At 44.3% G+C, this 26,458-nt stretch overlaps 1 protein-coding gene across 3 annotated transcripts in view; it reads right to left on the bottom strand.

The window, feature by feature from the left end:
- RIN2 (Ras and Rab interactor 2) overlaps positions 1-26,458 on the bottom strand; it is a 1,094,313-nt gene that overhangs the window by 92,240 nt on the left and 975,615 nt on the right. For all 3 annotated transcript variants that reach the window (XM_078648965.1, XM_078648966.1, XM_078648967.1), the window contains one exon: positions 6,128-6,200. In XM_078648965.1, coding sequence (XP_078505091.1) covers positions 6,128-6,200 — 73 coding nt within the window. The remainder of the gene's footprint in view (positions 1-6,127; positions 6,201-26,458) is intronic.

Below are 26,458 nucleotides of genomic sequence, written 5' to 3'. Positions count from 1 at the left end.
CTTCTTCAGTCAGCGAAGTGTACTCCTGACTGTAGTTAAACAACCTAACCCCTGTAGCCTTTGACTTCGGCATTCTGGCCACATGAACTTTGCTGACTAATTTTCGGAGGCTACCCGAAGAGAGTGATTTTATCTCAAACTGACATAGGTTCCAATTGGCAAGTTTATAATGTCCTAGATATTGAAATATAGGGATAGCTGAAAGATAACGTTATTTGGAAACATGGGTTACTTGAGTCTTCATAGAGAGGGATTTCTTAGTCTAAAATCTGCACCGTTGAATATATTTTTGTTTTCAAATTGGGTGGTACCGTACCTTTGAGAAATGTTAAGTACCTGCACTGGTCTTAAATAATATTACCTCAGGTTTGCTACTGATTCATTGCAGCCATCTATTTTGCATCCAAGTATTAAAGTCTGAAAGGGAGGCTTGCTAACTGTTATACTGGTTAGGAGATCCATCAAAACCTGCAACAATTGTGGGCACAGTACTGGTAGCATAGGCCCAGATTCTGAATAATGGTGGGAAAAGGCCTGAGGCATACATTAATGATTCAGAGAGGGAACGAAGCAGTACTCTGAATTCTGAGTTGGCATGTGTGGACAAAAAGGGCTCATACTACTAGAGAGTAGGAATGGCAACATGTGCAACACAGACATAGTTTGTGGGTTAATAATACACAATGTCCCATGCTCACTGTGCCACTAGAACCAAGATGCACCTGAACTGAAGAGGCCCAAATAGGTCGAAACCAGAATTGGTTTGCTTGCATTCTGTTTCAGAGATGATCTGGCTTGGTAATTTAGGCTTGACTGTTCTTACTGGAGCAGCACCAGGGACGTTTGCATATGGATGGGTTTTATCTGAGATGGCATGATGGGCAAAAAAACTGATGGGCTGGATTGCTAACTGTTAGAAATTGGTTTGTTGGTTGACTAGAGGAGTGTGAGCTCTGGTCAAGCAGCAACTACAATACTTGTCAGGGTGAGGCACAGGCTAACCCTAAATTAACATGTGCTCAATGCTCTTGTGGCTTGGCACACAGCAGTCAGGCTTAACTTAATGTGTAAAGTATTTGTGCAAAACTTCAAACAGTAATAAAGAGAAAACACCACACAAAAAGGATCCCACACTAATTTAGAAACAAATAACTTATTTTAATAAATAAAACAGGACCAAAACTGCAAAAATCCAATAAATATAACCAGAGATAAGCAATTTTAAACGTTTTAGTAAAAATAATGCCCAAAAGGACTAAGAGTTGGATATCTGGTTGTACTGCGATGTAGCACGAGGCGGCTATAGGGACCCAATTAGGCCTTTCGAATACAGTACGTTAAATTCTGGTTTGCGGATAGTTGCGAGGATCTGTGTCGAAGATGCGCAGCGCAGCCAAAGTGATGGGTTGGTTCTGACATACTGCGATGCGAGGGTCTGCATCGTCATTAAGGATCCTATTGATGGTGCTTGTGATGAGAAGCCTGGCATCAAGGATGCGGCTCGCAGTCAGTGCAATGCATTGGTTCCAGGGAGCTGTGAGGCTGCGATGAGGAGTCCAGCATCATCGTTAAGGCTGCCTTGAATGTGGAATGCGAGGGCCTGCACCGAGGATGTATCCCGCAGTGGCAGTTCTGAAGTCATTGCGGGTTGCAGCAGTGATCCGGGTCTTTGCCACGGGTCCAAACCACGCAGCAGTGGAGATGCATCAGTTTTGCTCTGGATTGCACTACATTGCAGAGAAGATGTGTTGGTTCTGCAGGATCCACAGAGGCTGGCAGAGCAACTTAAGCCCACTTCCCAGGGTCCAGAACTGGGGTGGCACCACTTGGCAGGATACTCTCACAGATGGCAGGGCCAGGTGCAGATGCAAGGTTGTTGGAAGCCTGTTACATCCTTGAGGCTTCAGATCAGGAGGCTTAGCCCTTGGAGTTACTCTGGGTTCTGGGTTCAAGAGATGCAGGTCCGGTCCTCACCCAGGCAAGAGGACAGCAGGTCAGCACAACACAGCAGTAGTTACTTCAGAGCAGCAATACAGCAGAGTGGTAGTCCTTTCAGCAACACAGCAGTCCTTCTTCCTGGCAGAGTATCTCCAGGTCCAGAAGTGTGGCTGAAGAGCTGGTGTCTGAGGCCCAGGATTTATACCCAGTTGTGCCTTTGAAGTTGAGATAAGCTTCTAGAGGCATACCTTTGAAGAGCACAGTTGCCCTGCCTTTCTGGTACTGGCCCCAGACTAACTACAGAGCGTATGCGGCCCTTTTGGAGGAGACAGGACACAGCCTGTTCAAGTGTAAGTGAGGCTAGGCCCAGCTCCTCCCTCACATCCTGCCAGTGATGGCCCATCCAGTCACACCTACGCTCCCAATTGCATGTGGCTGTCTAGGAGCAATACACAAAGCCCAACTGTCAGATACACCCAGTCATTTGACCCAGAGACAGGTTGTAGGCACCAAATGGCTAAGGCAAGAAATTGCCAACTGTCTAAAAGAGGTATTTTCAAAATTGTAATTTAAAATTCGATTGCACCATAAGTTAGGATTTTAAATTCCAGTTCCATAGACCCCAAACATGAGCTGGTTAACTTTTCCCATTTGGAAAAATCACTTATAAAATGTAATAAGGTAAGTTCAATGTTATCCTATGGGAGAGGTATGCCTTACAGTAGGGAAAAACGAATTTAAGAGTGTTTTACTACCAGGACATTTAAAACTTAAAACAAATATCCTACTTTTAAAATGCATTACTGTCTGCTCTTTGGGCTTTGAAAGGGCCTACCCTAGGGGTGACTTATAAGTATTAAAAAAAGAAGTTTTGGGCCTGACAAACTGTTTACTTTGCCATGTCCCAAAGGCAGGTCAAACCTACACACACAAAAATGGCAGGACTAAGCTGCGTAAAGTGCAACTTAAGTGGGTGACACAATCAGTGCTGCAGCCGCACAAGTAGCATTTCATTTACAGACCCTCGGCAAAGGTAGTGCGGCTTTACTAGGGACTTACAAGTACATTTAATATGCCAATTGGATGCAAGCCAATGTTACCATGTATAGAGGAGAGAGCACACGTACTTTAGCACCAGTTAGCAGTGGGGAAGTGCACAGAGTCCTAAGGCCAACAAAAATGAAGACAGCAAAAACATAGGAGAAGGAAGGCAAAAAGGCTGGGGATGCCCTTGCAGAAAGTATCAAATCCAACATGACCTCCCTTGAGCCAAAAGACAGGGTAGACTAATAAATACCTTGATGGGCTTTCCTGAACATGGATGAAGTTATGCAGGGGCACTCGTCAGCTCTGTGCCTCTCTAAACTTAGTTAGATTCTTCTGTCTAAGACACTGAACTAATCCATGGGGAACCATTCTCATCATCTGTGGACCCCATCTGTGCTGCACTTAATCTTGACTTGCTCACAGATGCATCCGAGCAGGCAGACAGTACCACCATGGCCAACAAAGTAATGTGACTCATTCCACTACTTGGATAAGACTTTTGTCCCCATTCCAACAAAAATTCTGCCCATGAGGACATAAGGACAGTAGCCACTAGAGGTCACTGACAGCTGTGCCAAAAGCCAGGCTTCTGGATATCTAGGGTTCTCTGACCTCTAAGGTTTCTCAGAGTAGGGGGCATGTTTTTCACCCTACTTCCACTCTACCACCCACCAGTTCAGGGGTGGTATCCTGAGACTGGGCACTCAGCCCAGGGTCTATATCCTGAGGATGAACAGGGGACAGGGATGAGTCCTCTTTCACCCTGCCCTCCATCTGGGCTGCTGTACCCTCTAATGGGGAAGGGTATCCCCAGAAAATTGAACTGTCCGGGTGCCCTGGGCGGACAACCCTCTTAGTTCTCCCAACACCGGGGGTAACTTATTCCCCAGAATTCAGTACATGGGCATCTGGGGACTAACTATAACGCTCCTCTGGGTCTCATCACCACCCCACTCCACGAATACCAGGGCCATAGGGCAGAGAAAGTCCTGCCCATGGGTCTGAGTTACCCTACACACCTGGCCAGTGCACTGCTCTGGGGAAACTAGTCTTTCCACTATCATGGCCTGGCCATCCCTGGTGTACCTCAGAGCAGTGACAGGGACCTCATCCACTTTCACCTGATGGAAGTGATGACCACCACCCTCAGGGATCACCAGCTCACCCTCTGAGTCTATCCCCCAGCTAAGGGAGATCATGTCATGGTTTACGACCTGCCCTGGCGACTACTTACCCCTAAAGCCATATTGGCCACTTCTGTAGAGGTGTCACCAGTGGGTGATTTCCTAGATTAGACAGAGTGCTCCTGCTTATGTATCAGCTGAGAACAATCAGAGTAGTGGGATTGGAAATAGGGCAGCTTGGTGGGTTTGGAAACGGGGCATCCTGAGCCACCACCCACCAGAACCTCACCCCTGCTTCTCAAAAAGGCATGGTAACCATTTCCTCCCCTCTTATTCTGGGACTTGTCTGGCACTTTTAACCTCCCCTAACTCTGGGAAGAAACTGAACCACCCTTCTTGGGGACACTCCCAGGTACCTTTTTGTGGACCCGGGTGCTGAACCAGTGGTCAGCCTTCTTAGCAAGCTCCATGGGACCAATGAGCTACTGTCAACCAGGTGCTGGTGCAGACCTGGGAAACAAACACTGAACATGTGCTCTCTTGCAATCAAATTGTACAGCTCCTAATTATCCTTTACTTAACCGCCCTTCACCCAGCCATCCAGTGCCTTGCAAAAGTAAACCTCACAATCCACTGAGGTCTGGTGGGCCACTTTATGACTGTCCCTACACCTCTGCCTACAATTCACTGTTGTAATGTCATCCTTTCAGACAAGGGCTTCCTTCACGGGGGATACCTCATGCTGTCTCCTTTCTCTAGGGCCAGTAGTGTGCCCCTCTACTTGCTTGGAAAGTACTTCCACGGATTAGCCCCGCCCAATCATCCTCAAGGATCCTGTGCTTCTGTAAAGCAATATCTTAGGCTGTTAGGTACACGAGGCTTCAGATGAGGAGGACAACCAACTAGCCCTTGGAGTCACTCTGCGTTCAGGGTTCAAGAGATGCAGGTCCAGACCTTCTCACCCAGGCAAGAGGGCAGCAGGCAGGGCAGCAGTTCCTTCAGAGCAGCAGTCCAGCAGAGTGGTAGTCCTTTCAGCAACATAGCAACCCTTCTACCTGGCAGAGCAACCACAGGTCCAGAAGTGTACTTAGGAGTTGGTGTCTGAGATCCAGCATTTATACCTAGTTGGCCTTTGAAATGGGAAGAAGCTTCTAAAGACATGTCTTTGAACTGCACAGATACCCTGCATTCCTAAACCGTAGCTCTAGGCTAACAACAGGGCATATGCAGCCCTTTGTGTGGAGACAGGACACAACCTATTCAAGTGTACGTGGGGCTGGATCCAGCTCTCCTCCAAGTATACTCATTGCAAAGATGTGACAAAAAAACAGCTTATGTTGACATTCAGTTAAAAATGTGGGACCATATTGGCAAGACTCATAGTAATAGTTCTCTCGTGCAGACATGAGCATTCTGGGCCAGATAAACGGTGACTGAACTTGAAGATATTTACTGCACCCAGTACATATAAACTACCCTCGGCAAGGTACTTACAGATTACAGTAAATACCTCTATTTCTGAGTTTGTCGGGGAAAATTAGGTTTATGGCACCTATTTTCGCATCTATGACAGATTACCTCACATTTTCGCCCCCAACAAATTTCTGGGAGTTTGACCTCTCAATACTCATCAAAGGAAAACTGCATGGGTACGGACATTGCCACAAAACTGATAATTCTGATCCCTGCTCAAACCTCCTGTTTGCAGACTGATTGGAACTACGGACTAAACTCGAAAAAGGGGTCTAAGAAAAGGAAATGGTGGAAAGTTTGTCTGATATACTCTAGTAAATAATTTCAGCATTCTCTGTCCACTATAAAATCCTTTAAAAAAAAGGTACATATTTGTTTATTGAACTCAAAAATAATCTCAGAATCTGCCTTAGAGAGTAACATTTCTGTGAGGTGCTGCTCATTTTAGGAACAATTAGTGGATACATGTCCACGATAGAAAACAAGTGCTGATTAATTGATTCTGTCGTCGGGGTCGCTATACCCACAATATATTAGCATCTTACCTGCTGATGCAGTGGAATGCAATGAGCCTGAACAAGTCCGCAAAACTGATTCCTGACCCCTCCACGGAGAAAGCTGCAAGGGGAAAGATAATGGACAATAGATCAGCCCCCCCACGCCAAAAGCCTGATTTTCGAGAGAGTAAGCAGTGCTGTGTTGCAAGTATCAAACAGAGTAGAGTTTTGTTAATCGGAAACAATTGCTCGCTTCTCAGCCAAAAAAACAATTTCGCTAAATATACAGCCGTCTGGAAGTTGTGCCTCCTTTCCTCATTCCAGAAACATGAACTCACCAAAAATGAATGGCTCAAAAACAGAACAGAGTTACACAATGTACTGCAGAAAGAAAACAAAATCAACATCGGTAGTGGAGGGGGGGGGGGTTGAATCCTGCCCACAGATCACGATACAATAGTTTCTGTGGTGATTTTTAGGCCCAGTGACTCACACAAGAGCTTCAGGCAGCGTGGGTAGTGCAATGTCCACAAAGCAGATGTGGCGACCACTAATACAGTGTTACAGTCACACTAATATAAGGTCACAGTAAGCTCAGTGAAGAGGCCAGAGCAGAGTAAAATTACTTGGAAGCATCATTTGTTGTGTCAGTTATAACAGTGAGAAGTAATTCATAATTTCACTGAGTGGCTCGTGTAATTGTGAGAGGGGCATATAATGGGCGAAGGTGCGCGCAAGCACGCTCACATGCGCACAGTACACTTTAGGCCCAATCCACAAAGGTTTTTGAGCATTTGTAATTCATTTGTAATTCATGAAGGAGTAGCTTGCTGTTTTTTACAACCACGTTACTTTGGAGTTAGGAAGGGATGGTATGAGGTAAAGGGTTAAAGCATTGGCCTGCAGAATGTAGTCAACACCTAGGAATTTGTATGGTTGTGGTTATTCACAAATAATGTACACATACACTTCCAACAAGAAATGTATTACAACTACTATTTTAATGGTAGGGTCAAGTGTTTTTCTAGAATGGGAAAAAGAAAGGATCACACTCATATTTCATCAGAGTGAAGGGGACGGTGTCCTTTTACAGGACAATATATTTTCCTTGTGGAGTACAAAATAAATAAAAAAAGGTCAATGTGTCAATGTAAGTATGCAGATTATTTACTGAAGCTTGATTTTTTTACACCTAGTGAAAAATCAGAATGCACCAATTATGGTCAAGTCAAGTCAAAACTTCTTTATTAGATTTTGTTTAAAAACCATAAAAGCACAATTAAAAAGATTAAAAAGTGACAAACACAATTACATAAACATTAAAATAATTCATCATTATACAATGTACACCAAACATGTTAATATGACAAGAAGCAGCTGGTAATATATACGTAAAAAATTAGACTCATTCAGTAAGTATCAAAAATTGATGCATCGAATTCCTATGTCTAACTACAGCTTTTGAAAAAGACGGCATAGCCAGCATAATCAATTCGTTTTCCAGCATTTGAAGCTTCAAGAATGCCGTTCTGCATTGTCTTAGTCCCCACTTCATCAAGATAGCTACTAAAAATCTTCTCCTAGGTAAATCATAAAATTTGCAGAATAATATGCAATGTAAATGGAAATATCATCGCACGGGCATGGTACCAGGTATTTAGACCATGAGTTAACCTCTGGGAAAGTAACCATTAAAAAAAATATATGGTTCTCATGGTAACTCCTGGAAGGGAGCACCAGAGAGCCATCACCCAAGATGGCTTCTTGAAAAAGAGGCTCCAGCTGACCGGTGGAATATCCTAGGAAAATATGCTTAATCCTAGACCATCTGAGACAATACAAGTTTCTACATTTCAACAATCCACTGGATCTAAAAATTGGACTGAAAACACAGAGACAGAGAGAGATACTGGAAGCATTTTGAACTGTCAAGCCGGTAGGTGAGTTAGCATGGCGGCTGTGGAAAGACCTGATGGAGCCCATGCTAACGAATATGGGGCTTGTTTACAAGCCGAGTGCGCTGCCAGAATGTCACTTTTAATGATGTTCTGCCAGCGCACTGGGCCTACCCTGCACACCTTCAGGAAGAACCTCAAGACCTGGCTCTTCGACTGAACAGGAGCTGCACCCCCCTACTTCCAGCACCTTGAAACTCTGTCAGGTGAGTAGCGTGCTTTATAAATACCCTGTTTGATTGATTGATCTGCGAGCCCATGTAAAGCCACCGTGCCTGGCTTTTTATGACCTCGCAGATATGGTGTGAGGCAACGCCGCAAATGTCGCTGCGTGACCTCACACTGTGATAGGGAGGCGTGCCATGGGCGTTATGGTGGGTGGTCCCGCATAACACCAATGGTATTTGACACATTCCCAGATTTAGAACAAGTAAATCTGGGAATGCATCAAAAGCCTACGTCTCCCCCTTGGTGGTGTAAGTGTTGTTTTTGAGAGGAAATACCTGATTTCAATGCAGACACCCCAGCACCATGGTTCAAGAGTACATGCATTGGTGCATGGCAGCCATTTGTGCACCAGCGCTGTGGAAGAGGACAAGAATGCGCCATATCTCATAGATACAGCACCTTCCTACTCATTTCTTTTGACGTGCTATGGGTAAATCCGATAAAAACAAGCTTCTTTTGAAGGGAGGCGAACACAAATAATCACTCCCTAGAGCAGATGGTAAAGATGCAGCACCAGTGAAGGCTGATTATGATGATGCGGAGGATGCAGATATCTAAAGTATTTTACTGGACCTGCCGAATTGTCTGCAATCCATACAAATATCAACTCATTGGCTCTACGAATGGACATGATGAATGAAGGAGTTGATACACGAGTAGAACTTATATACATGCCATGACCACCATTTCAGATAGGGAGGCTGACTCCAATGGCCATTACAAAATGATTTGACAGCTGGAAAAAGAGCTGGCAGCAATTTGTGTGAAGATCGAGGTTTTAGAATCACAATCACGCTGCCAAAATGTATGAATAACAGCAATAAACAAATCCATAAATACAGGCCCTATGCCACAGCACATACAGTCCTTGCTGTAGGCGCTGTTTGGAGCAGAGATTTTATCCAATATGTTTACCTAGTGGAGCGTGTGCATAGAACATCGAAACCGAGGAAGCCACCATAGGCTACACCGATGCCCGTAGTGTCAAGAATTTACATTACAGGCACCGTGATGTGGCACGAGTGAGGTTGTTTAATTTTATTAATCACGATACAGTTAATTAAAACCTTTTAAACATGAGAGAAAATGCAAGTAGCAAATATAAAAACAGATATATAATGCACGCGCTATCAAGAGGCCTCAATTTAAAACATGTTTCAAAAAGCTGTATGCTATCAGTGCCATGCAATACTATCTTTCAAAGTGTTAACGCCAGTGCCAGTGATCCATTTCAACACTGTCCTTAATGGAGCAAGAAAGTGAAAGGTGAAAGTGTCAGTGCTTAAAAAGTGCGACCTCATCTGCATGAAGGTCCCTGCAGTAGCACTTGGTTCCTTGATAAAGTGCCCTTAAATGACAACAAACTAACAACAAGGCTATAGTTGGACATACACAGTCTTCAGCTATACCTCGTGGGGCAGTAAGGAGTTGGGCACAGGTGGCAACGCAGTTTACATGCACCCACAGTGAGTCACTGCCCTGCAGTACTATGTTCAGCTCCAGTTATATGACAGACACGCTAAAAATTCAATTTTGACTCCGTTTACCATGGACATTTTACATTTATTTATTGGATTGTTGGCAGCCATGTTATATGCCGCTTTTAAGCACAAGAACGAGGTAAAAGTCTAACAAACGAAGGAATGACCATCTTGCTATTCCCCGATTTCACGAATGCTGTCCAAGGAACTCGTAGAACCTTCCTTCCAGGAAAATGAAAAATGATGCAACTTGGATTGGATTACGCACTGCTTTACCGAGCCAAACCCAGAGCTAGGCATATGGACAAAAACAATTTTTTCACGGATCCAAAAGATGCAAGAGTGTTCATACAGACTAATGATGAGGCCTCCTCCCTGGCCGGCAAGCAGTCTTGCACCTCTGTGGATGATAATGACTGAGTACCCATGAATTGCTGTCACGGGGCTGGCTTCGCAGCACTGGATTCATGCACCTGTAGCACACTGATTGTAATAGATTGAGAATATCGGTGAGCCTCGAGTTAAGTTGCAATGGAGTCCATACATAGTGCTCACGCTGTGCTGCGTCTATGAGGGTATGTAATGCGCTGTTCTAAGAAGTAGAGACTTGCAAGGAGGTGCACATGTCTAGCAAAGCACTGCTGGTCAGCTTGGTGGGTGAGGTAAACCCTGTCTGGTGGGCAGCTGGAGTACCCCAAGCGGAATGCTCATTGGTTATTTCGAAGTTGCGGTTTGATGTTTAAAGGGGAAGGGAATATGTGAGAGGGACAGAATAGACACACCAGCCGCAGCCGATCCATTAGGGGTGAGGGGCCACACACCCGCACCTTTTGCCCCTCACGAACAGTGTCTGTCAGGCTGAACAAAGGTCAGCCTGACAGACACTGTTTATTTTCAGGTCAGGCAATCAGGAGCCAGACATGCGCTAAATGCACTTGTTCCTGGCTGCCTGAGGAAGTCACAGCTCCTGTGGGCATGACCTCCTCAGCTCAGCAAAGGTCCCCGAGGCCCTCCCCTCGGTGACGAAGGGTAGCATCACTGATTGCCTCACACATGGGCGCTTCAGTTTTAAGTCCTGAAGTGCCTAGGTTGGAGTATCAATGAGTGACACTTCATCACAGAGTGGGATGGGGTCAGGATTCTCAATGACCCCATCCCACTCTGTGATGATGTTGGGACTGCTGCCATCCCTCTTTGGCTGAGAGGGAAGGCACCAGTCCCAAGCCTCCTGGGACCTCCGAGGCAGAGCTGCAGGTAAGTTTGTGTTTTTTTTTAATTAAAGTTTGGTGCATGTGTGGGTGTATGTATGAATGTTTGGTAATGTTAAGTTGCGTTTAATTAGTAGTCATTGCAGTGCATATGCCAGACATGCTGAGCAGATATGACTCACTGTAGGCATGGTATAAAATATGGGGGTTCAGGCTAGAGGGGAACATACATAGCATGGCATGTCTCATGCAGTGATAGAATAAAGGGGAACAAAGTCACATTTGTCATATGGAACATGCACAGGCTAAATAATCCTAAAACAAAGTTAGGCTTATAATATCTCATCTTAACCTTTTATCAAGTTGATATTGCTTATTCGCATTAGAAGCGTCTGTAAACCTCTACGGAATGTAAAAGTCACACCGATGGGAAACACATACGAATTGGGAGCCCTACTGTTTGACACTCTTTTCAAACACACTTTTAATATTAAATATATTGATAGTACTTCTGATCCAGAAGGGAGGCATATCTTGCTGCAGAGTATGATTGGCGGTGATGAGGCGAGGTTCTATAACCGCATGCTGGAATTTGAATTTAAAAATATTTATTGAGCGCTCGTACACCAGGCGGTTTCATGGCGCTGAGTGACCAGTTATTTGATAACATGGCAGCGATGCAGGGTTATCTAAATACAATACTGGATGCACAAAACAACAGATTTACTCTATCTGCAAGGTTTCATACCCGTACAGCACACACTGTTTATGTTTACATGTTGGATCACAACTGGATAGCTCTTTGGAGAGACATTATAACCCGAATAAAGGAGAGCTTGCATATTATTCAACATTAAATGATGCACATTCGCATTTCTATTACTAGATAGTGACCGGAGATATAGGCATCTGTGTCTTGGAGCTAAGCATGCATTCACGGACCTTATCAGACCACTTCCCTTGGCGATGTCCCCAACTATTACATACCATGCCCAGATAGATAGAGCAAGGATATTTCCCTCCTTGACTCTAGGAGATTACTTATTCAAAGCAGAAGACAGGCAACATATAATAGCGTTATTTGCAAACAGTATAGGCTCAGTAGCTAACTTCTATACATTATGGTAGACATACATGGTACGGAAGCATGCATGTCCAGACCATGGGGGCATACTTAAATCCATATGGTGACAATAGATCGGCTAGAAATTAAACTTACGTGATTAGAATCGCAGTATGCCACTGCACGTAGAGAGTTTTGTTATGATGCATTACATTTTGAGACAATGTAGACAGGGAGGTCATGTACTTGGGCAAACTGAGGGGTTATCAGTATGGAGAGGAAGTTCCCCACAGTAAGACACTGGCAGATTATTAGCCCCAGATGGGCCTCCATTAAGTTTGTGGTACAGAAATCACTTATTTAGAACTCTAGGTCACTATTTGACTGTATGGTTTATTACTCTGCTGATTTGATGGGAACAAGGAAAGAGGGTGGTATCTCTAATTGCTAGCTCAACATTGCTGAAGGCACTTAGCTACCCATGTAAAACTTAGGGTGTCTAAGAATACTGGGTTATACTTGATAACTGGTGTTCAGCACCCACAATAGTAGCTCTGCTTAAGCAAGATAAACCACCTAAAAATATGCTTCTTGCACACCACTATCTCTCCTAAAGTTGGAGACCAAAAGATTGGCAAACATATTTTTTACCGGACTCTCCCCATACCTGAAATGCCTAGTATCACCTAAACAGTTAGGGCTCATCCCAGGCAAATTGAAATTGGACCACCCGGAGAACCTTCTTTGTGTTGCACCAGGTCAGCCCGGAGCTGCCTGTGTCATGCTCAAAAAGCATTCGATTAATCCAATTAGCCATATATTATTACGACCTTATTGAGAACGGGACTGGATGATGATTTCATGAGTTAACTTACTATATTACATAATGTCTCTAAAGTGCCCATAAGAGTGAAAGGGCTACTCTCATGTATACAGATCAGAAGGGGCAAGATGTAAGAATGCCTCTTATCAACTTCACTATTTGCACTGGCTAAAGAGTCATTGATAAGTATAAATATGGAAAAACAAGCCCAAAAGGGATTTCATGTTTTAGGGAAATATTACACTATCTAAATGTACGAAGATGACTTTAAGCTTCATATTAAACATGCCTCAGACAATATAGTTCAGCTCATGCAAGAATTCACCAGATTTAATCAACAAAATTGACTGGGAAACGGTGGGGATGGCTACAGAGAACCATGCCACCGAGTAGCCACAGGTGACGCCGCGGCTCCACCCCCAGCAATGGAGAATTGTACCAGGCTGGCATTCTGGTAATCCTGGCGAGTTCTCTGCTTCTTGAGCGTCTGTGAGCCCCGTAAAACGCCGAAGGCGCCGAGGACGTGAGGCGTCTGCCAGGCGCAGGAACGGATTTCTTACTCGCACGGAAAATGTGAGGCGGCCTCGGGAAGACGACGTTGACGCGGAGCGGCGGCAGCGGAGGCAGGCGGAAGCAGAGGCAGGCGGCAGCCTACGCCTTTTAAGCAGCGGTGAAATCTGTTGACCCACCGCTGCGATGCCCTTCTGTGGCTTTTGTTGGATATTGCATGCAGCACTTTAACCGCAGGGAGCTGAGGCCATTTGCAAATAGGTTTTTCTCACCCTGAACTTGTTGATCCCTTGATGGTCTGGAGCTGCTGAGCCAAGTTCTGGTATCCTACCAGAACACAAAGGACAGTAATAGAGCACGACTGGACGGAATCCTGGGACATTGAGAGGAATTTCCCTGTAAGAGTGCACAACTCAAGGTACAGAGGTTTTAGAGGGGGCACAGTGATTTAAGTGGAACACAACAGGGGGGAAGGAGGACACTAAAAAAAAAATGGGCAAACCTCTGAAGCATGTAAATGCAGTTGCCAAAGTAGACTCTGCGGCCAACCTTAAGGCCAAAACACGCTTAGCCCAGGCAAAAGAAGCTGCACGACTGGTCAATAAGGAAAATACTAACAACTCCTATGGCTTGAATAGTACCCTTGAGAGCTCGGAGGAGGAGGTGTCCCCTATCACCTCCCCGAAACGTGAGGTGCCGGTGGCAGATCAGACAGATGCTGCATTAAATATGATAGAAGTCGCAGCTTTGACGTCTAAATTACAGCTGGATAACTCCTTACTTGATGGCCTTAAAAAAGGATTAAAATGGGCAAAGGAATTTCCTTTGTTTTTGAAGAAAGCAACTTTAAAACCCCCCATTTCAAGTCCAAAACCAAAAACATCAAAAGGTCCATCAGCTGTACTAGTGCTACCCAAATCATTAGAAGATCTAACCTCAAAAGACAAGGAGGGACCACAATGCCACCTAGAACCCAATCAGACTCAATCACTATTTGTAAGGAATGATCTGGCACTTCTGGAGCTAGTTCAAGGTCAAGATCAGGACCAGGTAGTCTCGCCAATACCCTCAAGTACAGTAGAAATGACTGCTTCCAGCTTAATCTGCCCAAAGCTACTTGGAACTGCAGATGAAGGCAATAAGACACCAGTAGATGTCTCTTTAAATCCGATGTTACTCCAATCTAAACTTCAGCCCCAACTTCAACCGCTGTCTCTGGGTCAATTATTGTCAGAGGGCTTACTGGCTCAGGAAGATATTATGGCTGGAAATCCTAATCTAGGCACTCCGGAATTGCAAAGTAACCTGAGCCAAAGATCAGAAATACCAGGAGTTTAGCAGTTGGACATTAGAGATATGTTGAACTTAATATTGAATGAGGTTCGGGAAATGAAAAAAACTAAAAAACTGGAAATCGCCTCTCTGCACCAACAGCTAGGGAAAATTGAAGAAGTAATGACATGCTTCTCCATTAAACTCCAGGAAGCGGAAGCTAGAATTTCAGTACTAGAAGATCAAATGAATACGGTTACTGGGGAAGCGAAAGTGGCAGCAAAAAATAAAAGCTATTTGGAGAACAAACTTGAGGATCTCGAGAACCATTCCTGGAGGACAAACCTCCGAATAGTTGGGGTCCCAGAAGGTATCGAAGGCTCTCATACTCTGCAATGGATTAACTCCTTTATTAAACCGAAAGTTTGTCTGGAATTTGAAGGAGACCTTACCATTACCAGGGCACACCGGGCCCCAGCACATCCCTTCCCCAACTCGATGATACCACAAACTATTTTGTTGAACTTTACATATTTTCATATAAAGGAGAGAATCCTAACAAAGACGATCCAGCAGAAGCAGTTTTTTGTAAACAAAACTACTAAATGTCGCATATTTTCCGATATGTCTGCTTCTGCGGCACGCAGAAGAAAATAATTTGTTAAGATCCTTCATTTATTCAAAGCCTATGGTGCCCAAGCATCGATTACACAACAATTCAAACTACGGGTTTTAGTTAAGGGGAAGTTTTTTTATGTTTTCCGATCTGGAAGAAGCCCAGGCATTATTAAAAGAGATCTCGCATGGATCCTGAGCTTAAGGGAATAGCATAAAATACCCTGGTCAGTCATATTCACTCCCTCCTAGCATCAGGAAGATCCAAAATGTGACAACATTTAAACGAGAAGTGAAGAGCTTTCTGATGAAGAAATACACTACCTAGAGTAGAACATTTATGAACTTATAAGGACCTAACTATTTTACTTGTCTACACATAATAATTATGATAGAAGGCTAGCCGCAATTGAATATTAACGCTAACTACACACGTGTTCTTGAATATTTATCATCTACCTCATATTTATTGTTCGTATAACTGTTTGATATATTTGTCTTTCTTCTACGCCTTCTATGTTAAGCGCTCTGATACCCACGGGTCTTGTTCGCGCTATACAAAACTTTATAATAAATAAATAAATAAATAAATATGTGAAAAAGGGGCTCCACCAACTTGTGGCGCTAGATGTGTGCGCTAGTTAAGTAGTTTTGATTATTTTGTTTCTTTGCTGTGGTCAGAGGGGTCACCCAGGGTGTAGACACATGACACCCAGGAGGATAGATGGGTGGGGTGAAATGTGGCTAGCGTGGCTAGTGGGGTTTTTTCCACATTTTGTTGGGTGTTTTTTTTTTCTTTGGGGTGGAAAGGGAGGGGTTGGGGTAAGGTTGACAGCAGGAAAAAGAGCAGGAGCAGAAGGTGCAGACAGTAAGGAATCTATAGACTCGTTATTGAGTAAACCAGGAGTTTACTCTGAAAATAGAAGTACCAATAAAAACAAATAAATGTAAGATCCTATCAAGCAACGCTAATGGAATGTTAAATAAAGGAAAATATGGCACTCTAATTAGATGGCTGATACCATTTAAACCACAAGTTTTGTTTTTTCAGGAGACACATTTAAAATCTAATTCCCTGAAATTATTTCTACCTAGGATTTTCTCTAATGTCTTTTTTGCATCCGTAGGCCTTGCAATGAGAGGGGTTGCCATCTATTTTTCAAAAAAATTACCCTGGGAGTTTGTACAAGTCCACAGGGATCCACCGGGGATATGGGTGGTAAGAAGGTTGCAGGGGAGGATCTTGAATTTCACAAATTATTATGGCCCTTTTTCGGATGACATTTCCAGTTTGGTTAAAATGAATGAGCTTCTAAAGATTATTGTAGGAGGGGATTTTTATTTTATACAGGATTTAAGAAAGGACACTTCAAATAAAAATAAAAAACAACTTTAACCCTATTAAAAAAAAAATGATGGAGGCCATCAAACAAGAATATAATTTAATAGATCCTTGGCGAAATGTAAATCCTGATAAAAACTTTTTTACCTGCTACTCGCACCGTTTTCAAACTGCATCCCAAATTGATTTCTTTCTGACATCTAGGTCTCTACAGGTTTTAAAGGCAGATATCGGGTGTAATCCCTTTTCGGACCATGCATATATCGCATTCGAACTCGTACTCGGGGGGGGGGGGGGTGGGAGCAGAGACCGGCCCCGGTGGCAGCTGGACCGCCTCCTCCCCCAAAACCAGGATTGGGTGGAAAGCTTTAGAGAGTGGATCTCCGAGTACTTTAAGATAAACAATAACACCGCAGTACCTTTCTCAGTGCGGGGCGGATTCAAGGTGGCAGCTCGCGGACGAATAATTGCCTATACGGCCGCCCAGTCAAATGCTTGGAGGCTCAAAATAGCTGAATTACAGACAGCGGTCGAAAAAGAGTATGCCCTTCAGATTCGGCTGCACCCTCATCAACTTGAGCAGGCAAGAACAGCTCTGAGGGATTTTTTTTGTTCTAGAAGAGATCTATAGTTCTCAATTGTATCAACAAAGGGTCTATGAAGATAGCCAGCTAGTTGGTAAATTATTGGCTAACTCAACAAGAAAAAACCAAGAAGCAGCTATAGTATCAAGGACCGGACAAGCAACGAGATCCCACAGATCTTCTTAGAACATTTCCAGCAACTCTACACTACCGAATATTCGGTAGAGGAGGAGTTGATCCGGAGTAATCAATTAGGATCTAATGTGGAACCCACCGAGATTTTGACATCTAAAAAAGCAACCGCCGGGGACAAAGCATGTGGGGAGGATGGCTTTCCCATCTAATTTTATAAAACTTTTTCAAAAGAACTAATCGCACCTCTGAAAAAAATATTTAATTATATTAAAAAGGGCGGTTCGGTACCTGCAGTTTTTAAAGAAGCGATAATTGCGTCCTTCGTTAAAAAATATAAAAATCCTATGGACGTTAATTCCTATAGGCTTATCAGTCTCTTAAATTCAGATTATAAGATTTTAATGAAAGTATGGGGTGAGCGCTTTTTATCCCCCGCCCAAGAGACAATCCAGAGAGACCAGACCGGTTTTATAGCAGGTAGATTTATAGCGGCCAATACTGAGTTTTTAATACAGGCCTTGGACTACTTTGATACCAATTTTACTCTGTCCTGTATTATGATGGTCGATGCTGAGAAAGCATTTGACTTGGTTAACTGGAGAACTCTGTTTTTTGCACTCGGTCTATTTGGCTTTCCTCCCCAGGTCATTACCATGCTACGCAACATCTATCAGGGGGCCTCGGCTCAGGTAGTAATACATTCGAAACATGCAGGTATCGCAAAAATAAATCGGGTGACAAGACAAGGCTGTCCGCTTTAGCCATTGCTTTTCACTTTTTTTTTTAGAACCTTTGGTAATTAAAATGAGCTGCTATTCAACCCCCAATCTCTGGCATGGCAAACTTGAAACTTTTTGCGGACAATATAATTTTATATTTGATGTCTAATAAAGATAATTGGGAAATGGTATTAAGGGAATTCAGGGATTTTGAGCTAATTGGTGGCTATAAAATAAACTCAAATAAAACTGAAGTTCTAGCCCTTAGCACAGAATTAAATTGTTATAAATCTTGTCTGAGGGCACAAGCCACAAAGTTAGAACCAGTTAGATATCTAGGCATCTACGTGTCCAATCAATATCAATAATTATATAAATTATATACATTAAATTATTTAAGGATGAAAGAAAAAATCAAGAGACTTTTAGAACAGTGGTTTTACTCCTTTTATCGCTGGTGGGAAGAGTTTCATTAATTAAAATGTCCATACTTCCGCTACTAAGTTTTCATCCTAATGACCCCCTATTATGAGGCTGCATTCTTGAACCTAGTGGCAGGCCTAAAATGGATCTAAAGGTATAGCTTCTTTATTGACAAAATGGCACAAGAAACAGGATTTCAATTTTGAGTGTTTTTAAAAACCTCCAAACTTCCCCAAAAAACTAGATAAAAGACCTTAAAGGATTATTCTTTCAGACTTTAGTCCTTTTTGAAAAAGACGGGCTCCTCGGATTTGCCCTACTTGAGATTGGGAGAATGCACTAGTTTCGGCCTCCAGGTTCGAGCAAGCCATATGAATAATTGGGAAGGTTGTGGGCTAGTGGAGTTAAGACGGAGGCCAGCCATTGGAGGAGGGGGCGTCACTCCGTTCAAGCCCGTATACGGGGGGTGTTTTTTACTTTCTTTCTCTTTTCTTTCTCTCCTCTTCCCATTGGCTGGAATTTTACACTCCAGCCAATGGGAAGAGGAGAGAAAGAGAAACATGCCCCCAGTCCAACTTCTACTGGTGCTGTATCACTCATTTATCTGATCTGGTCACCCTATCACTAAACTCCTAAAGAAGGGGGCACCGTTCGTGTGGTCCAGCGAAGCACATCAGGCTTTGGTTAAAATCCAGGTTTTCAACTGCTCCGGTACTCATCCATCCTGATCCCTCTGTACAATTTTATGTAGAAGCCGATGCATCTGAATAGGCGGGGGTAGAGTTTTGTCCCAAAGAGATGCGACAGGGCAGATGCATCCCATAGCCTATTTTTCCAAGAAACTCCTACCAGCAGAACAAAATTACACTATCGCTGAGAGAGAATTGCTAGCAATCAAAAAGGCTTTCCAAGAGTGGAAACATTATCTGTGGGGGACTCGCCACACTGTAACCATCTACTCCAACCATTAAAATCTGGAGTTCTTTCGTTCCACATGAGCCCTCACGTCCAGACAGATGCGATGAGTATCATTTTTGAATGAATTTGACTTTGTGATTACGTATCGCCCAGCTGCCCAGCAGGTTAAAGCATATGTTCTGTCCAGGTTATGTGTCCCACTCCCTCATCAGAGACCAAAACAAGACCCTGCATCTATGATACACTCTGAGCGTATCCTTGGTTATGTTTCCTCTGATCAATTCCTCACAGACCTCAAAAAAACACTGTCAGAAATAGATCTAATGCCTTGCTTAACCCATCAGGCATGCCAGATGATAGACGGGTTATTGTACAAAGAGGAAATGTTGGTTATTCCCCCTGAACACAGAGAACAGGTCTTGAAATGGGTTCACTCTTCTTCCTTGGCTAGCCATCCCCGGGTTCAAAAGACCAAGGACATCTGTGACCAATGGGTCTGGTGGGAAACAGTGGCCACAGATGTCCACAACTACGTCTCCTCTTGTCCAACATGTGCCACACAAAAGGTCCGGCATGCCATCTGGGCTCTTACAACCCCTCCCAGTGCCTCCACATCCATGGCACACTGTGAGCAGGGATTTCATCACTGACTTACCCCAGGAAGAAAGACAGACCACCATATTTGTAGTAGTAGACTTGTTCTCTAAAGTGGTGCATTTCATAACTCTTCCCAAGATCCCTGCGGCCAGCGACCTGGCAACTGTGTTCATCCAACAGGTTGTCCGGCTGCATGGGGTTCCTATGATTCTTACTTCAGATCGAGGGATTTGTCTCCAAATTTTGGCATGAGCTTTGTTCCTCCCTTAAAATGAATTTGTGACCGACATCCACTTAGCACCGCCAAGTGGATGGACTGACAGAGCAAGTCAATCAGACTATGGAGCAATATCTGCGCTGCCTATTAGTCACCCTAAAGGGTAGTTGGGTAAAGGCTTTGCCTGTGGCTGAGTTCACGTATAACAACAGTTTGCATTCGTCCTAAGGCATGTCGCCCTTATTCTGTGCAACAGGTTTTCACCCTAGAACTGTTCCTATCCAACCCACATTTCGGGTACCCGCAGTGGATACTCTCTGCAAAAACATTAATGAAATATGGAAAGGGGCACAAAGGCAGTTACAAATAGCAAAGGAAAACATGAAGAAGAGGGCAGATAAACATTGGCATCCCACTCCTCTTTATGCCCCAGGAGACATGGTCTGGTTAGCCACAAAAATACTACGATTAGAAGGCCCAAAAAAGCTTCAGCCCTGTTTTGTTGGCCCTATTCAGATAATCCAAGTTAGCAATCCTGTGGCCATGAAACTAGAGCTCCCTGATGAGTATCAGATCCATCCAGTCTTCCATACCTCCCTACTCAAAGCCTATGTCCCTTACACACACCCTTTGACTCCTCCACCCCCTTTGATGATAAACGATCAGAAGGAGTGCAAAGTGAATCTCATTTTAGACTCCTGAATGCAAAATTGGATCCTTTACTATCTGGTGGATTGGAAGGGGTATCCACCTGAGGAAAGGACCTGGAAACCTTCCACATATGTCCATGCTCCCCTTTTGGTAAGGAAACATCATGCTCGCAACCCTACGAACCCACGCTCTGTTGGGCGACCTGGGGAGGTAATGTTGCCACCTGGACATCATAGGGGCTACACATACTCCTGGGGCAGGTCACCGCAAGCTGCCTTTTACCTGATACCTCTTAGTGGGTTGTGTGTGAGTTGGTGCGAATAGCCCCTTCCTCTGCCAATGTTTCTCCAGTGAAGGTTGTCGGCACTCCATTGCCTTTCTCTCTCCTTTCTCTGCCGGAAAGATGTACCCAGTCATGTGGGAAGCGCTCATCTATTAAGACGAGCGTCTCCTGTTGCCAAAGTGCTTGGCTTTATGGATATTGCTTCTGGGTCCTGGGAGAAGGACCCTCACTGCTCACCGGCTCTCCCGGGTTTTTCGGCGCCCAACCGAATTCACCCCTTCTCCATGGAGGAACCGCTGGTTCCTATTCATGACATTTCCTTGATTATTGAGCGCTTGTGAAGAGTGGATTCATGGCGTTTTGTGAGGGCCACAGGTGTGGTGCCTCCCCTTTCTGTTTTATGGATTATCTCCATTATTTTGTGCCTACTGTTGGAGACCACAGGAGTGGTGTCTCCCTTTTCTGTTTTATGGATTATAACCGTCCATTCTTTGCTTGAATTGGAGACTGCAGGAGCGGTACTCCTCTTATGACTGAAAGTAAAGAGTACATCAGGACCGCTGCGCTCACCCATTTGCCTGAAAGGGAGCTGCTGATCCCTTACCCTAAGTGACTCAGGTATTTTTACTGCTTGCTTTCCTGTTGATCTTTGTTCCTTACTTCACTGGTATTCCTGCACTTTCGAGATTTTTCAGCCTTCACTTCCAGGATAGACTATTCTTTGCATTTCCTTGAAAGAACCATGACAGTGTTACCTGTTTCAGCTACAACTCTGAACCCTCTGCTACCTTGTTAATTTCTTCCTGTGATTCCTTCCCACTATGACTTGTAATAGGGGTACTTTCCCACTTATTCCCTCTACAGCTCTTGGATGCTTTATCAGAGAGCAAGTAGTTGAACAAGGAAAAGGAGGGGAAGCAGGGGCTGTATGAAGGGGGAATGTCTGCTTACACGTGATACCTTTTGCCTATTCTACCTCTTACCTGTGTTTTGTATGGTTGTGTCTTCCAGACAGTGTGTACGCCCTCTTCTTAGAAAGATGTGAAATTCCTCCTATCCTGGTCTTCCCTGAGTACCCTGCCGTCCTACAGTGCCAAAGACTACTTCCACATACACAACATCCCTCTTCCTTTTCCCCTTGGCACCAATCACCCTGGCTATTTCAGTAAGCGTGGAGGATTGCTCTTGACTTGAGAGGGAGGACTATCTTCGTTTCCAGTGTTCCTGGCTTTTAGGTGAGTGGATATCGCGACAGCCTACTGGGTTCAACTTTGGTGGGTGAGACATTTCATTCCTGATGTCCCAGGGCCTGACCTACTATGGATCCTGAGCACCCGTTCTACACTTGACTCTCAGTGGTAGCTGTGGACAAGAATTCAAAGGCTCCCTTGGAGGCGGGGTGCTGGGGGTGGGGGTGGGGGGGGTTGGGGAAGTATAGGTGCTCATTAGTAAACACAACTCATAATTCAAAGTGCATGCAGTAATGTCAATTCATCAATGTCCAGTCAAATACTTGCTTTGAGATGAAAAATAAGTATTTTATTTCTAACTTTTCACATGCAAAGAAATAACATTCATAAGCAACAACACAATCCCCTTGAGGTCAGGGCTCTAGTATTTGTCAGGCAAATCCCTGTCCCACCCTCTTCTCTGTTGTATTTGGGGTTAATCCCCATTTACTGGTTTCCGCATTCAGGAAATGCTCACTAGTAGGGCATACTAAAGAGTTTCCCTTTGGGTCTTGGGAATTAGACAAAAGTTTCTATGGTGCCCCAGCACATTCAGCAGCGAGTTTCCCGGGGCCTAACGTCCTGATTCCAGCCTTCCATAGTTGTGCAGCACAGAATTGTTCAGTATGTCAGTGGGTGCCCTGACCGTGAGCATTCAAAAGTTTTGAACCTGGACTGGTAAGTCAGACTGCTCACGGTACACCCTGCAGCACCCAGGAGGTGCACGCTCTCTCCCAAGCAACGCTCCCAGCTTTCTCTATTGATCGGAGATGCTCTCAGTCTGCGTAGATGCATTTTCGGTCTTTTCCACAAGGGTGGTGTGGGTGGTCGGTCTTCCAGCTCACGGTTGAAGCCCAGAAAGTGTGCGATGTCCTCCTCAGAATCCTCCAAGGTCCTCAGATTTCGGTCAGGGGCAGATCATGATGCGCAGGGCTTGCCCCTGGTCACAGCGTCACCCATGGCAACTTAGTACTGGCAGCCCCTCCTGACAGAAAAAGCTGCTGCAGCACCTCCAGACACACTGCAGATTCCTCCAGTGCAATTGCCCAGACCACGGCAGCCCCTCCTCACTACGGAGTCATCGCCAAGACATTCAAGAGTGCTGGCGCGCTGTCAGCCAATTTCTTCAATGGAGGCTCCCTCTGGCATATGAGGTCACTGCGGAGGTAGTACAGTCTTGGCACTACCCGCACAGCACTTCATGCACGGCTCAGTCAACGGCGGCCTTCTCCTAGTATACAGTATGAACTTGATTTCTGTAAACCATTAACTTTTAATAAACGTTTATGGTTTGAAACTGAAAACTCTGTGTCATTTTATGGTGCCTAGTGTGCTTCCCATATTGTCAAATGTATATAATCTGCTGACCAGGCTTAGTTTTGAAAATTCGATCCATCCGAATAGCACTTTATGGTCCTTAAAATCTGCACGAAGAAAACCACCAACAGTCGCAATCTTTTATGTTTTGGTTTGTCTTATCATTACGGACAGGGACCTGTAAGGGACAAACTAGACCAAACTGCCAAGCCACAGCCACTCTGAACAGGAACAAATGAATCCAGACCAGTTGGGCCTTATGGGCTAGGTGCACCTTGCGTTCCATAGTACAACCTGCTTGGGACTCGTCCTACTTAGGGAGACTCACTTAGGTAGAACAAAACGTGATGGACAGAATTCTCGATCTCAGCCACTTATAATGACGTTGGACTGCAATTCAATGTATATTTATTTTGCTTGTCTGCACCATTACAGATAGGGATCAGTCATGTAAATCAGCCTTCCACCCTCCGCAAATGGGATAGTCCAGACAGAACGGACAGGTCGGGTTCCTTCAGAATAAGGACACAAGCAACCCCAGACCAGTTTCAATTTTGTTGGGCCTCAATGGTGCCGTTCAAAAGGGAGCTTGGTACCCATGCATTGCTGTGAATACCACTGCAGCACAAAAAACGTGATGAATTGAATACTTGAATTAATTTCAGCTTCTGGTAATCACTAGGGGCCACCATCCAATACATTGTTTTTTTAGCTCATTTGTGCCATTACAGATAGGGGCCAGACCTATAAAAACTAGACCTGAAACCATCCAATTAGGAAATTTCAGACTAAAACCTCCAGGCCAGGTCCCCAATGAGTGGGAGCACAAGCAAAGCCAGACCAGGTTCAGTTTCCATGGGTCTCATAATTGAGGTGAAGGTCAAGTCGCACAGTTCACTATGTCCATGGTCCATGCGGCACCTCACTGATGAGCTCGAATATGACTGAAAAGGTCTAGGATAGCTTGTGTTCTCGCTCTGATGGAGCATGACTTAGCAGTTCAGTATGCACTGCTCCTACTGGAGCAGAAACAAGGCTAACATGCATTTGATGGGGCCCTGTCTGTAGTGGCACAGTCAGTAAAACAATTATGGATTGGTATTAGGCTCAGAATACCTACCAGTGACTGAGATTAAATAATGCATTCCACCAATCACTTTTTTTGCTTTGCTCAGTGAGAGCAGTATAAGGCAAAACACAGTTTGGAGGAGTGCGACCCAAGACATGATGTGCTTTTATCTCAGAACCATTACTAAGATTAGCAGCATTGTTACAGTAACTAACGTTATTCTGAAGGAATGGGTAAATTCACTCTATCATTCGTTTGAAAATCCCTGAGCTTATCTGTCAGACTCTTCCTTGAGGGACGAGGATTAAAGGAAGGATGATTTTGCCAAGATTAAAAAGAAAGCTCTGGGAGGCAAACAATCACAGGACTAGAGGGGGAATGGCCTCCCTTTGTATTTGAGAAACACTATCTGTTTGAAAAGGTCTAACAGCAGGTTGATATCGCTCCTCCTTCCCTCTCCTGTTGCAGGTGATCAAGTGCAATTTTACCTGTGACAGTGTCTGGATGCCTAAGGGGTTTGCTGTCCAATAAATACAAGTTGGATTTGTGTGACCTGTCAGAGTACAGAGGCACAGCAACAGGATGACAAATATGCGATGTTACATTGCATGCGCCACAACACATGCATTTACAACGCAGTTGTTACAATGACTGCTTTGTTACAAAGCAAGCCCCTACATTGCAATTTATTTCAACGACTTGCTGTAGAGGGTGCACTGGACTTAGGGATTTTAGAATGTACTATTCCAACTCCAGCGTGTGCAACAGGAGGCACGGTGTTAGAATAATAAATTATACTATTCCTTAGTTTAGCGTGGCACCTACAGCAAGTCATAGAAACAACTTGCGATGTAACGGCTTGCGCTGTAACAACGCGGTCGTTGGAACGACTGTGTTGTAATCGCATGCGTTATTCCCCAGGATGACTAATGAAAAGTATAGTGCTGCTTCAACCAACTGTTCGTAAAGATACTTTAAGCAGCACAATACTTTGTTTAAGGACAAACATAATTGTTGTGTTTTTATCTGTCTGCAAAGTGCTCAATATGGTCTAGTCAGGGAGAATTTTTTTTGTCACATTTATAGCTGGTAACATCTTAATTTGAACATTAAAAGTACTGGTCGCCATAGACCATAAATATCATGCTCAAATATGCCAGTGTCCCTGAGAAATGAAAGAGAAGCATGGGTGAAGCAGGATGTGTCCAAAGCCAAGTCGGAGAAAAGGATTCTAAACTTTGAAAGCAGACAATGGGTCCATTCCTTGAAAATCCTTTCCCCTGCATGCTACAAGAGGTGCAATCTGGTAATAGTTTTTGCTAGAACTTGGCAGAACTATGGGGCATATTACCAAGGGCAAGTATCGCCGCTTTCTTGGCGAATTGTGCCAAGAAAGCGGTGATACTGCTAGAGCCCTATTAACAAGGGCATTTTAAAGCCTGCCCCAAGCCCACTTTGCATGTCGGCGATAAACATCGCTAATGACATGCAAAGTGGGCGTTCCACATGTAAAATGTGGTTGGAGGTGGGAACACCCTATTACCAAGGAAGGCGATGGGAGGAAAAGACCTGCGATAAACTCATTTATCGCAGGTCTCCCAACGCCTGCTCTGACCAGGCGTTAGGCATTGATAACATGGGGGTGTGGATCATAAAGCTGAATCCACCCCCCCATATTATCAAGGCCCACATTAGCACGTGAAAACAATGTTTGTTTTCATGCGCTAATGTGCTATATCG

The sequence above is a fragment of the Lissotriton helveticus genome, chromosome 6 (assembly GCF_964261635.1).
Source record: "Lissotriton helveticus chromosome 6, aLisHel1.1, whole genome shotgun sequence".
Taxonomy (NCBI): domain Eukaryota; kingdom Metazoa; phylum Chordata; class Amphibia; order Caudata; family Salamandridae; genus Lissotriton; species Lissotriton helveticus.
Note: the sequence above shows the minus strand (reverse complement) of the source record. Positions and strands in the feature narration are given on the sequence as shown.